At 36.6% G+C, this 14462-nt stretch overlaps 1 protein-coding gene across 5 annotated transcripts in view; it reads left to right on the top strand.

Moving 5' to 3' along the window:
• The window catches only part of LOC120421903 (DNA-binding protein D-ETS-3), a 121436-nt gene that overhangs the window by 9560 nt on the left and 97414 nt on the right, over window positions 1-14462 (top strand). For 2 of the 5 annotated variants that reach the window (XR_005606042.2, XM_039585201.2), the window contains exons 1-3: window positions 565-698; window positions 4181-4441; window positions 4640-5061. Coding sequence is in view for 3 of the 5 variants with exons in the window: in XM_039585201.2 (XP_039441135.1) it covers window positions 694-698; window positions 4181-4441; window positions 4640-5061 (688 nt within the window). In the remaining 2 variants the exon portion in view is untranslated. Of the gene's footprint in view, window positions 1-564; window positions 699-4180; window positions 4442-4639; window positions 5062-14462 lie in introns of those variants that run through there. The other 3 variants (XR_005606041.2, XM_039585203.2, XM_039585202.2) reach the window with 2 other exon arrangements.

Below are 14462 nucleotides of genomic sequence, written 5' to 3'. Positions count from 1 at the left end.
TTATAAAGATGTTAATTTTTCATAAGATTATCAACACGACGTGCGAAGCAATTCACACATCCATTTTTTACGATGTTTGCTTTAGTTGCCGAAAGTCAATTTGAAGCTACATCAGTTTAACAAACACATTACCTGCGCGATAACTCAAGCCAAATATTGTCACAAACGGTTAGACCCGTGCCACCGGCAATTTGGATTTGGATTTGTTTGAACGAGTACACGAAATTTATTTGTTTTGGCGACTTTGGATTTGGGATTCAGTCAAACAGCTGATCTCACCGACAAAACCCCGTGTTTTGTCACACACGCCAAATAATGACCTAGACCTCACCCGCAACTCCGACGAACCCCCCCCCCCCTTTGAAAAGGGGAAGTCCAGCGAAATCCAACATCGCACTGCTGTTCTGAGGGCACTGTTTTGCGTTTATGCGCTTAAAATTCGATTTATGTCCGGTACCGGAAATGCTCAATTGCTGCCGCTGCTGGCTCGGCAGTATTTTTTCTTGTTCGTTGCTACTCTCTGCGAGTGCTTGTTTGTTGTTGTCGGAGTTTGTATTATTGCTTCAGGTCGCAAACACGTTGTAGCACTTGTTGATGCGTTTTAGTTTGGTCTGAACCGGTGGCGTTGTAAAATATGATTTTTGTTGCTTCAATCTTATTAAGTTGTTTAAAAGTGTAACAAGAAAGAAAACCATGAGGTTAGTGACAAGGCATGTTCAGCATCTCTTAAAAAGTGGCTTAAAGTGGCCCCAACTCGACACATTAAAACAAACACGTGCGTGTATGCAAGGCCCTTCCTTCACGGATCATTTCTAGAACACACAAAAGCCTGCCACTCGGCTTGTAATCTGCATGAATATTCAAATTCTGCCGGAAGTAAAGCGTTTGATTTACGTTTACAAATCCCTCGATCCGTAAACTCCACCCCAGGGGTGGCCATATTCTCGGCACAACAGACACACATACATCGAGGTAGGGCCTTCCGCCGTCGGGCCTGGTGCAGGATGGCTCTTTACAAGATTGTATGCGTTCACTTCCGGTTTTTCGGAATATGCGTATTTCAATAATTCTGCGACTGTACAATAGCGTGGCTCACGGATATATGAAAAAGACAAAAGTGTTCAATTTCGAACGCCTCAACCGGAATTTTGTAGCAATATGGCCCCAAAACATAGCCTGAAATTTTGAGCGCATTTGGTTAAGGTTTAGAACTTCCACCATTGACCTGAAGTTATAAAGAAATTTCAATAAATTTAATTTATTTATTTTCAACTTTTTAACTCTTCTTCGAGTATATTTTCCTATGCCCTATGAATTTTTCTCAAAGTAGTGGTTTCTTATAGGTTTCGATCCGGGGAACAACTTTGTAGAACATCACAAAGCGCTAGGAATTAATCCCGGAAAGATACAGGCAAATTTTTAGAGCACGTTAAAAAAAAAATTCCTAGCTCCAAAAAATATCCTGTATCTTTTCAGGATCAATTCCTAGCGCTTTGCGATGTTCTACAAAGTTGTTCCCCGGATCAAAACCTATAAGAAACTTGAGAATAAGAAAATTTGATTGGGTTTTGGGAAACTTTATCTAAGAAGAGGTTAAAAGTGAAAATTTCCCATAGTAAATCTTTTAAAGTTCCATACTAACTTCAGGTCAATGGTGGAAGTACTAAACCGTAACCAAATGCGCTCAAAGTTTCAGGCTATGTTCTGGGGCCATATTGCTACAAAAATCCGGTCGAGGCGTTTGGAATTGAACACTTTTGTCTTTTTCATATATCCGTGAGCCACGCTACTGTACATACAACATACACAGCTCTTTGGGCTATACTGGTTCATGGACACAATAACATTATGTTGCAAAACATCGGCAGTGGAGCGAAATGAAATGATCGTGCTGGTAGGGATGATGTTACCATTAATAATTGCGTTACATTTACTACAAGGAAGAGATACTTTTTTTCTGTAATATTTATGAATGAAAAAAATATGCACCCTTAAACATATATTTGTTTCGATTAAGTTGATGTTTCAATGCAAATAGCTACATTATTGGTTTTATATAATAATGTCCATTTTTTAGTGAATTCACCAAGGTCCATAAACCAAAATTGTGCATGTGAGAAGAAAATATGTTCGTTTCCGGATGATCGTGATTGGCTTGCACCACGCAGGATAGCTCAATTAGTGAAGTGCTGGTGCACGGTCGGTGACCAAAAATCTTAATAGTTTTGTGTATTCGAAGAAGTCCTTCCTATAGCATAGTTGAACGGAAGGCACGGCGTCGTGTGAATTGTTACTTTAACTTTAACTGTTTTAAATTTTCAAAGTGATGAAACATTGTACTATTAAAAAGTAATTTCTATATCATCGTTGATCGGAAGGCACGTAGACGGTTTAGGTCGTCGTGGTAATCGTGATGCGGTTTTGAAATAACTGTGCGTCAGTGTTTTTGTGTGTTAACCAAAAAGGCCGCACTATAGCATTGTCAGGTGGCTCAGCGACGGACATATTAATAAAGTCCTCTCCATAGCATCGTAGCTCGGGAGGCACCGATAAGTCAATACTTTATCCTACTAACAGAAATTAAAGAAGCATATCTTTCACGAGTATCGTCAGGAACGGAGCGACAAACGCCATGTATGAGAAGTCTGCAAATTCAAGTGCAGAACTTGTTAACTGAACTGAACTGAACGAAAAATGCCGAGGGGTACAAAAATTCATTATATTTTCTTAATAAAATATAAAAATAAAAGTTTCTAAATATTCGTGTTCCGAGTATTTTTTCAAGCTTGAAATAAAATAAAACAAAATAAAAGTTTTATTTATTTCCCCTTGAATTTTGCATTCATTGACCCCTCGGTCATTTTGGTTAGTTTTTGTTTTTTGACCTTTGTCTGCTTTTTAAGTGGGCTACAGCCTAGCTATTGAGCGCCCAGTAAAAAAGCAGCCCACTTAAACGACGCTCAGTTACCGAACAAGTACTTGTTGGACTAACATTCCACCCTTGTTGTACTGCAGACTTCTTGGGAAGGCACCGGTATTGACGAATTAAGTAGGGATCTTCAGGGGTTAAACAGTGAACGAATTATTGGCTCCCACTAATCAGTTTTGATTCATTGTTTAACTTTAGCTGATCTGTCAATAACGAACACATATGGGTGTCAACCATGCTAATGCTAATGCTGAATAATATAAATGTTTTAATCATTTCTGAAATACTTTTTTTAAGTTGCTAAGTAAATTCTGAACTACTTTTATTTTTAGACTTTGAAGTTACAAAAATTGTTTCTGAGATTGTAAAGAACTGAATTTGAGAAAAACTATATTTCAATCTCTCGAATAAAACTATTAAAACAAATTTAAATCAAGCCTAACATTTAATAAGAGCCAAAATCTAGTTTTTAACAACCAAAAATTATGGTTATGTTTTTTTTCAAATCCCTTACATTGCTGAACATCCCTTTTTCACGACCGAAGGCAGGACACACGTGTACACTATTTCTGGGTATCTTCGTTTCATTAATCACCTTTGTTTTAATGGCGCAATACAGCCTCATAATCACACACACGCCGACATACATGGATATCTCGAAGAGAGAAGGTGATAATGGTGTACCTGTGTGCAACCCAATGTATTTTCACACAAAACAGAGCCCGCTCCATTGTCCTTCACATTAACAAAGTTGAGGGTGGCATAATTCAACTCATCTCTTCTGGTCGACACAAATTCCACGTGGGTGGTTAGCAGTTGTAAATGAATGCTGGTAAGACCGACCAGTTGGACATTGTGCTGATAAAACAGTGAAATTAATGTAAATGATAGCATAAATTATAATTATTGAACAAGGAACTCGACCGAACTGGGCACACAATAGTGGTCGGAGTGCCGCTTTATCAAACGAATGTCACGAGTGACATAATTTATTGAACGCTACAAATAATAATGGATAACTCACGGAAGGACACAAGGACAAAGAGGCTACTCGTGATGATCCTTGTGAGAATATTTCAATGTATTTATTTATTTGATCTTTAGGGAATCATTTACCGTGTTTCATTTTTATAAAATATTTATAAAAGAACAAAAATTTGAATTTCAAAAATAAGTGCATAGTATAATTTCTAACAGGATATAATGAAAATTTTATTAGTATTATATTAAAGTTTCTTATCTATTTACCAGGGTCAAACGGAAATTCGGTAGCAAGATGTATGAAAGCTCTTGCTCATATCAAACAGCCCTGGACCTGAAACGAGCTGCGTCTCCGCTGATCACCCACCAGGTCAAATCGGAGGACTGTCTCGGGTTGACCCAGTGCACCACAGATTGGGGCTCGTATCGGTTCCACCAGTCCACCTTCGAGCAGCTCAAGCAAAGTGTTGAAAAGGCCAAAGCTGCCCTGCAGGACCGGACCGCGTTCCTAGGCAGCTCCAGTGCATTCAGGTAGGTCCAGGAGGGTCCGAATTGGTCCCAAAAGAGCCACTTATCGGGAGTGCTTCATTTGACAGTTGATGTTTAAGTAACCAATAAGCTAATTTAAATTACTGATTCTTCCAGCAACTGTAAAATCAACACCCTAATAAAAATAAAAGTAACTTTTCACATAAACTAACCCACCTCCTTTACATTTCCTGCCCTTAGTGACATTTACTCCTCCCCGCGACTAACGGAATCGCTGGAAAATGTGATAACGCACAGTAGTACTAACAACAACAATAACAACACCGATAGTGGCAACAGTAACAATAACAACAGTGGTACAACAAGTAACAGTATTAACAACTCAAGTAGCACCGGAAACGGAAGTAGTGGCAGTGGTGGTGGTGGAGGAAATGGCTCTGGCGGTAGTGGGATCAGTGTGATTAATGCAACTTCCCTCGTTTCGCCAAACAATTTGCTAGTTGGGAACGGTCTCACGTCCCAAAGACATCGCAGTGATTTATTAGGGACAGGTAACCTGAGTCTTGTTTCGTCAACACAATCACCGACCACCACCTCGACACCCTCGTCGATCCTGTCCCAGAACCTGGAATCGCCTTCGCTGGACGTCAAGTCACGACAAGGTAGGTGCCAAAAACAAAAAGAATAAGAATCCTTCGAGCAAACGCCATTTTCTTAACCCACTGTTCAAAAGGGGAGAAGTAGGCGACACGTTTTGGTGAAATCTCAGCGGGGAAAAGGAATCCACCAATCGGAAAGGGATGGTGTTACCATGGTTACCGGATTGTGTTTATACGCTTTAATGAATGTGCTGCGCACACTGCGATGAGAAGACTCCTCCTTGCGGATTTTTCTTCACCTCCCACGGCTACGCGATGGGTTACATCGCCTGCTGGGAAAACGGTGTCTATGAGATTTTTCAAATGGGCAAAGAAAATTACGAGAGATAGTCTCAATGATAGTCTCATAAGTTAATTGAATCTTCTGATCAGCAAATTGTTCACTTGTTTGGTTTATTTTGTAGTTATTAGGATATAAGAAAACATTGCACTAGAGAGGACTGTCGAGTCGGAATTTGTGACAACCTGGATTTAGTTGGTGCGTTCCGAAAAATTTGAATTCATTCAAAGAACTTTTCTATGCACTGTTTTCCACTTTCATATGAATACAGAATTAGATTTTAGTGTTCTATGGGCAACTTTTTGCAGTCGAGATACGTATGTTCAAGGTCAGATATACATGGAAGATTGTTGAAGAGTAGGCCGTCCCAAAAAAATGAAAAGTTGTCAAATCTTTGGTGCTCACCCCTAGAATGATAGATTAGGATGTCAGGAACAATGTTTTCTTACAACAAAAAAATCCTAAAAATTGTTTACAACTCGCGCGCGGAGCTTGAATGAAAAAAGTGCATTTTTTGAGTATTTTTCAGAAATGCGCGTAAAAATCATACTAAAGTCATTCAAATTTGGTCGCCTTGGGATCAAAGTTATAGTTTAAAGTCCCCTGAACAAATTCCTGTACAGACATGGTCCATAAAAGCTTGTGTTTGGGCATGGCAGGGCGTTTTATGGAGAAAAATTTGTATTTTATAGCTAAAAAATTTCAAAAATCACTCCCCAAAACGAGCCAAAAAATTTTGCATCCAAAACAAATGCGTTCAGCTTACAGGAAATTTTACGGAGATCATTTTGCTTTTTTAAACATTCAATTTATGTCCACCCAAAGCCGAGATATTTGCATTTTAGTGAACAAAAAGTGACGAATTTTCAAAATTCTTAGTAAATGAGCGTTTTAGCATAAAACATGGGCTACTATGATTACAAACGGGAAGGCATATATTTTGAATATTTTTATTTTACTCGCTCAAAAACGATATTTGTTAATAAAATTTCTTGAAAAAACATGAGATTTTCTCACAATGTGACGTAAACGACAAATAATCATAAATCAAAATTAATTTCATTAAAGTTCATATCTCCAAGCTGTAAACGTGATTTTTTTGCATGTACATTCGAATGAAACAAATTCATTTATTAAAAACTTATTTTTTTCAAAAATTGTTACCCATTAGAGCTTTATTTGTTCATGTCGAGAAGATTACAGAGCGGTACTAATAAATATGTCAGTTACGTCACATTGTGAGAAAATGTTATGTTTTTTCATGAAATATTATCGTTTTTGGGAGCGATTTTTGAAATTTTTTAGCTAAAAAATACAAATTTTTCTCCCTAAAACGCCCTGCCATGCCCAAACACAAGCTTTTATGGACCATGTCTGTACAGGAATTTGTTCAGGGGACTTTAAACTATCACTTTGAGCCCAAGGCGACCAAATTTGAATGACTTTAGTATGATTTTTACGCGCATTTCTGAAAAATACTCAAAAAATGCACTTTTTTCATTCAAGCTCCGCGCGCGAGTTGTAAACAATTTTTAGGATTTTTTTGTTGTAAGAAAACATTGTTCCTGACATCCTAATCTATCATTGTAGGGGTGAGCACCAAAGATTTGACAACTTTTAATTTTTTTGGGACGCCCTATTGAAGAGTCTTTCGAGACTTATGTATGAGATATTAAATAAAAATCGCATTATTCTATCCAATTTCTGTAACTTTTCCTTGAAATTATCCTATAAAATCAATAAAAAAAATCAACTAAACAGTTGGCCACATTAGGTGAAACATACACCCAAAACTGGGTAGCTGGAAAGTCTTGTGATTAGATTACGCCGAAGCACTTCTCTTGCCATTATTAATAATTGCAGTACATTCGAGAACACCCCAAAATGCATTACAAAAATTAAAGCGGCCAGCCCTACTGGGTTGTTTTTACTACAGAGAGTCAAATACTCTAGTTTTCTTTACACCATAATATTTTTTTCAAATAAAAAAAAACCTATTGAATTATGTTCGATTTGATCGATATACTAGTATGTAACTTAAAAGGAAAGTTTGTGAACGATTGTTGAGAGGATACTATTATCCTCTCAGACAGATCCTTCTAAGACAGAAACAACAAAATTATTTTCAAATTTCAAGTTTTTGAAAATTTAGATGACAGGTCTACAATTCATGATTTCGACGTTGTCGTGCTATCTTGTCGAACTCACTATTTTGACGTTTGAGAGAAAAGGCGTTTTAAATGTTCACGCAATGTTAACAATATTTAACATAGTTTGTTTGGCTGACCGTTCCCTGCACTGTCCCGCTAAATAAGTTAAAATTAAAAATGTAAACAGAACACGTGTGAAAAACGGCAATATCGAAAATTTCCTTGGACAAGTTGTCGCACTTGCAGTGTGTGCCAAAATTGCACGATCTGATCAAATCCATTCAGTGCCCAACTAATGTTGGTTTATCAGCATTTTAACGATCAATTACAGCATTATTTAAATCACGTACGTTAGACCAAATTTTTGTTATAATTCAGCTGTAAAAAAACTGTGAACAATCTAACTCTACCTTTTTAATTTTTGTAAAAATATAAAGAAGACCTCTTCTTCATTTCTTCATATTTTTACAAAAAAAAAACAAATGTTAGGATCATCTTACTTTGTTGTGCACCCGGATAAGGATTTATAACAAGAATCTTTCTCCAAATTTACGCAGACGAGTTAAAACAAATTTTAAAGTAATTAAATTTCAAAATAGTGGGAAAACATGTTTTACCGTTTAAACATGTTAGAACTCGCCTGTGTGAATTTAGTTTTATGGCATGTATATTGAAATTCTTCATTTTTGCTGCTGTTTTTTTTTCAAGCAGTTAAACACAATCCAACCAAAATTTAACCAAAATTCTCACAATAAAAGAAAATGTGGACGAAAATCGTACAGAACATTCAGCAAATAATGGACTTAAATAAAATCTCATGGCTCCATCATTGCCCGTGACGAAAATGTACAATGTAGGGTATTTTAACCATTAGTGGACCCCCTAGTAGAGCCGAAGCACATTTTTCACAAATATTCAATATTTTAAGCACTTTTTCATAACTCTTTGTACAAACAATGAAAACTGAAGTCTTTCGAACAATTTTGACTGTTTGTTTCATCAGTTTATTTGATTTTTATCAGAAAAATAGCCATTTGAAAAAAAAGTTTTTTTTGCCCGTTATGGACCCCCTTTTCCTGTAGTGGACCCGGGTCCATAATCCGATTGTGGACCCGGGTCCACTATAGGCAAACTGTTATTTTTATACCAAATTTAACCGATATTTGATGTTTAGATGCATGGTGTAGGTCTAATGATAGATATAATGAATAAAAGATGGATTATGCTCACTTTTCATCATAAACAAATATGTTTTTTTGTAAACAGCAAAAAAAAACCTAACAGACATTTAAACACATTTATTTCCGAAAAAGATCAGAGAAAACGTTTCAAAAACCACTGTAAACATAAAAATAATTAAAAAAAAGTAATCTTGATGCAATTTTTTCCATATTAATTACATAAATGGTTGACCGAAACTAAATAATTGATTTGTTTACAGTTGCTGATAAAACCACGCATGTTTATTTAAAAAAATGTTTTGTTATTGATTTATTATTATAAAATATCATTTCAAACTGCAATTATGATGCTTCAGTTAAGTACAATTAACTATAGTTTTGATTAATTATAAATTCTTACGGCTTCAGCATTTTTGGTACTTTTAACATGAAAACAGCTATATTTATACTCATAATTGAAAAAATATGCGTTTAGGTTGATAACAACAAGCATTTATTGTATGTTTTAGAGAAACTTTTGCTTGAATACACAGTTTTCTTCATTTTTGAAGGTTAAATTAACACTGCCCACAATTGAAAAAACGGCTAATATCCACTTTTGGCAAAAACGAGATATTAGCACCAGGCGGTAGAGGATGTTCCAACGCATCTCCTGAAACTTGAATTTCACTGAAATAGTGTTTAGACTTGGCTGCCGATGCGAAAAACCAAACGGCTAATATGCCACTCTTATGGGAAATTGCCTTGACGGAGATTTTGTGACAAACACTAAAACGCGTTTTTCTCGTAATACTTGATTTGGCATAATAGCCGAATTTTCAATTATGGGCAGAACAGGGGTCCACTTTTGGAAAAGTTAGGATTTCGTTGTCCTATATTGGACCCCCCAAATTTTTGCTCGAAAATGGCAGTTCTTAGCTTTATTTTAGTAAAGATCCTTAAACTTACATTATTTCGACTTGCTGATGTTAAATAATCAGTCAAAAATGATTGGATGGTTAATTCAATCATAAAATATAAATGCAGTTTTGTTGTGAAAATGCTAGTGGCCATGGCTGATTTCAGATGTCGAACTCAAAACACTTAGTTTGGTAAAAAGGACAATTCAATGTCAGTCAACATTGTTTTAAATGATGCTGAACATGCCAAATAAATGATTTGTAGACAAAAACACGCTTGAAATTGTGATTTTATTGAATTTTTCATCGAAAACCCTTCAGAGGGTCCACTATAGGAAAGGGGTCCACTAATGGATAACGTACCCTACATTCCAGTTCAATGTTACGACCAAATGCCAAACCAAAACAGACAACCAAAGGACCAAAGGCAAGAAAAAACAGACGCAATGATTCAAGATAAAAACGTGAAGCTCTCTCTCGCGTGTGTCTTACGATGGAAGGGACGAGGTTCAAACAAAAGCCAACAACGGTTGCGTTCGGTGAAAAACGATTTTTATTGCCCAGAAGCATGATCGTCGGTCGGTCGGTCGTTTGAAAGGGGCCATGGGCGGGGGTGGCTTTCACGATGCAAATCCGGTCTACGGACTGTTGTGTGGGGTGTCTTTTTATAACCTTTGGCTTGTATCAATTCGTGGACTGCTAATGGGTCGCTGATGTGTTTATCGATAGCATAGTACCATAAAGACGCACATTTACTGCCAGTTTTTTTTCGGGGTGAATTTTCCCTCCGTTCAACATAGGTGGAAGAAAGTGTGGTCGAACACGAGGGTCGCGTAATTGATAGGGTGTAGCCTATCAAATAGCCTAATTGGCGTGAATGTACACATGTTTGCTATCACTATTACATTTCCGAATCGATGGTATAAGTTTCTCAAGAAAGTATAGTCTTAGTGCTATTATCATTGGAAAAAGACAACTTTCCGAAACTGAGGCAGAATTTTTCCGTCTGACATATCTCTTTCTGCTTTAATTCACCTCAAAGGACTCACTCTTTCTACATCGTTGTGGTGGCTGTGAACCGTACCATCTTTTGTTCACATTTTCTTTGTACTCTGCTGCTGCTGAAGACGGACGGAGAAAAAGAAAATTAACTCTCGAATAATAATGGCACCCTTTGAACGTCCGGGGGCGCAACATGCAAAGATATTTTATTCAAATTATGTATGCCCCTTTTTTATTTGTGCAATATTTTTGTCAAACTGCTCGAAGAAAAAAAGAAAAGACCAAATTCTGTGTTCCTTTGTGTGGATCTATCCACAAATACCCACAGGGTGGGGTTGACCATAACAAATGGAGAATTTTTATTATTTCAATTTTTGGCAATGTTCCTAATTTGAATACCGCAAGACAGAGAAAAAAGTCTTCCAACCAGAGTTCCAACCATCACTGCCAAACACACATTAACATTTTTAAGGCAACCAAATAGAACAAATGGAGGGATTCATTACCTCAATGAAGCCATAAATATGTTGCCGAAAGTTGGGTCAGGTAATTTGTTTGAATTATTAATGGTAGACTTTTTGAACTTTGGCAATGCTTTCGTGTCCGGTTATTAACGTTGTAACTGGAAACATGACCGTACAAAACATATAATATTTAAACATGTATATCGTTCGTAGAAAATTACAAAACAAAAAAAAAATCCGTTAAAATAGTATTGTACTTGTTTTGCACATAGTTGAACAGCCTTAATAAAAGAAAATCTTACGAAAGTGGTGAAATTTAATGACAGATCTTCAAAGTTGATGACTATTAGAAATACACCCAAAGGAAAAATATATCTTAAAATCTGCAATAGTGGATTGGCTGCAGAAAATGTCAAATTTTATAAAAAAAAATGCAGCAAACCCGTAGATCATTTTTGCCCGCGTGTAAACATTTCAGCGATCTGTAGTTCTCACCAACACTTATAATGCTGGTGCGTCCCCGAGCAACACTCCAAAGAGAAGAATATGTTGGTGCTCTTTCACTCACATTTCATCAAGCGTCCATGGCGCGGGTTTAGCGTGTCGGATCAATAACCAAGAAGTTGGTGGTTCAATCCTCGTTCTGTTAAGGTTTTTTTTTGTGAAATACAACCAAAAAGCTGTCGGTAATGTCGATAATTGTCGGTAACGGGCAAAAATGTCATACCCCTATATCGCAAAAAATGGATGAGGACAGTTTTCATGCAGATTCTTATATACTTTCATGCCGCCATGCATCACAATCATGCGACTGTCGTTTGGGAGTAGGTACCTATAATTAAAATTCATGCTGCCGATTTGCAGTACAGAGGTCATCACAAGTTAGATGATCCTTGGCTAGAGGAAGACAAGTGAGAATTCCCGGGAAAAAATCGTGAGAAATTGAACATTTTTGGACCTTTCGATTCCCGGAAACTTTTACAAATATTGAAGCAAATAAAAAAAAAAACAAAACACAGAAAAACATACAAATGACCATTTCAATTTTACCATTGCTTCTTTGTTTTGAAAATTCAAAAAGGGATAGATGGAACTTAAATAAACCCCAATATTGTTAATAGAGATATCTACGTGCACATGTATTGCGTGTACGTACACGAAAAAGATTGAGGTTAAATTTTGTCCGGACAGCAAAATCAAATGGTGCGCTAGTGTGTGTACGCGAAACGTCATAAAGCTCTATTGATGACATGACCACTACACGAGTAATATTTGAAAAGGGCGGATAGGCATTTTGACAACCGGAACTGCCTATTGTCTCGGAATTTGCAAAATAGTTACAGCTGTCAAAATGCTTCTGCGCTCTTTTCAAATGTTGCTCCTATAGTTTAGAAAAGGAAACAACATTTAATTGTTATTTAACAAAAACGATTTTTTAAATATATTTTACATATATATTTTGTACGACCAGCCCGAAAAGTTGTGTAGATACTCTATTATAAATTTAATTATGCAAAACGGTAATACATTTGTCTCTTTACTATTGTTTTGATGATGGAAAAATAGGTTGGTCATTCTCCGCCACTCAGACAACAGTTGGCCCGATCCTACTTCGATTTGATTTCAAATGCAACCAAGAGAATTGTATTTCATCAAGATTACTAAAATCCGAGCAATTTTAAGATTTTGATTTTTGGACTAGAAAACTTTAATGCCCGTTTTACTCCACGCCCCTTTGTCATAAAGGGCTAACAAACAACATTCAAATTAAGGCACCTCTATATGACCAGTGATACACTGTAGAAAAACTAGCTCTTAATGCACTTTTTGAATATCCAATAAGCCAGGAGTGTTTTTTCATCTAGAACAAACATTTTAATTTTAACATTTTGTATTTTTTGTATCGATAAATCACGATAACTCGTGATGCTTACAAGCAAACCCCTCTTTTTATACATTAGAAATTTTGAAATCATCTGTTCTACAACTTTGCAGAACATTGATGCACTCCAAAAAATAACAGAGTTACGAAAAATACGAATTTCAAAAAATAGTAATTTGGTTCTGAATGAATAAATAACACTTCTGGGTTATTACTGATTTGAAAAGTAAAATAAATATACCTCTTAAGACAAAGTTTCACGTAAATCGAAGATGGGTTATGACATCTTTTTCCGCTTTCGTGTGAGGAGGCAGAGAATGACCCAGTTATAAATGCATTTTTTCAAAATATAGATTGAAGCCCATCTGAAAGTGCGGTTCGATTGTAGAGGAGTAACATTTATGCGATTCAGTATGTTAAATCATGTTTAAAATTATGTGTTATAATCTGTTAGATTTGCTTAGTTATTCATTGCAAATGTTTAATTTTCTCTTTTGATTGTATTTTTATGTTCTTATTAAGGGGTTACATACATAAAAATTCGTAAGTTTTAAATTTTTGGATTTTTTTAAAAAACAAAATTTTAAAATCGGGCTTTGTAATGCACACGGAATATGTCTTGAGAGTCTTCACCCCAAATTTCAGCTAATTTGGTCTATCCCATCTCGGGATATCGTGGCATCCGTAAATCAACTCGGTGTTCAGAGAAAAACGCTCACAAAGTTTGACAGTCCGCTTTGCGCATGGCAAAAGTTTAAACTTAAATCGTCTTCTACTCACTTAAATCATGACATATCTTCATGAAACTGTTGCAATGTGCAACAACAAATGATACACGCGAGTGGAGACAAATAATCAAGCATTTATTGCGAATAAGTAAATTTATTAAAAAGTTATGCGTGTGTCTTCTTGAGCTCGCGGATTATGACAACCGGTTTCCGGTCGTGGATGTCAACGAGATGACGACAAGTGTCGCTCATCAAGGGTTGCATCCAGGGTTGTTCCTAGGGGTCCAACAGAAACTTTCAGGAGTGATTGGAATTTATCTTTTTAAAGGATTTAATAAATATTCGGAATTATGAAATATTGAGGTTTTCTACATGTATGTAACCCCTTAAACGTTGATTTCCTCAGGGACTATATGTAACAAACACACAATTCTACAGAGTCTGAAAAGCTACCCATCGATACCGTTCGATGGCAAGAAAAATCAATATCCCCTGTTAAAGATGGCGCTTCTCGCCCATTCAGCTATCCGTTTTCTCCTTACTTCAAAGCTACTACACGCTCCAATGGCTTCCAATGGGTAGCAGCAGCATCATCCCTTATTTTGCCTTTCTTCTTTTTCGCAAACCAACTCAACCGATTTAAATCATGCTCGTTTTGGGGTGGCTGGGGGATGAATCGTCACTGGGTGGTGGAAAACGGGCGTGCTCACGAGAAGAAGACGAAGAAGAAGCAGTAGAAGACGCTTACGATAGCGAAAATCCATTCTGGCCCCATAAATCATACTTACTAACAATGATAAATGGATGGGTCTCTCTTT

This window comes from Culex pipiens, chromosome 3 (assembly GCF_016801865.2).
Source record: "Culex pipiens pallens isolate TS chromosome 3, TS_CPP_V2, whole genome shotgun sequence".
In the NCBI taxonomy this organism is placed as follows: Eukaryota; Metazoa; Arthropoda; class Insecta; order Diptera; family Culicidae; genus Culex; species Culex pipiens.
This window is presented reverse-complemented; position numbering and strand designations above follow the sequence as displayed.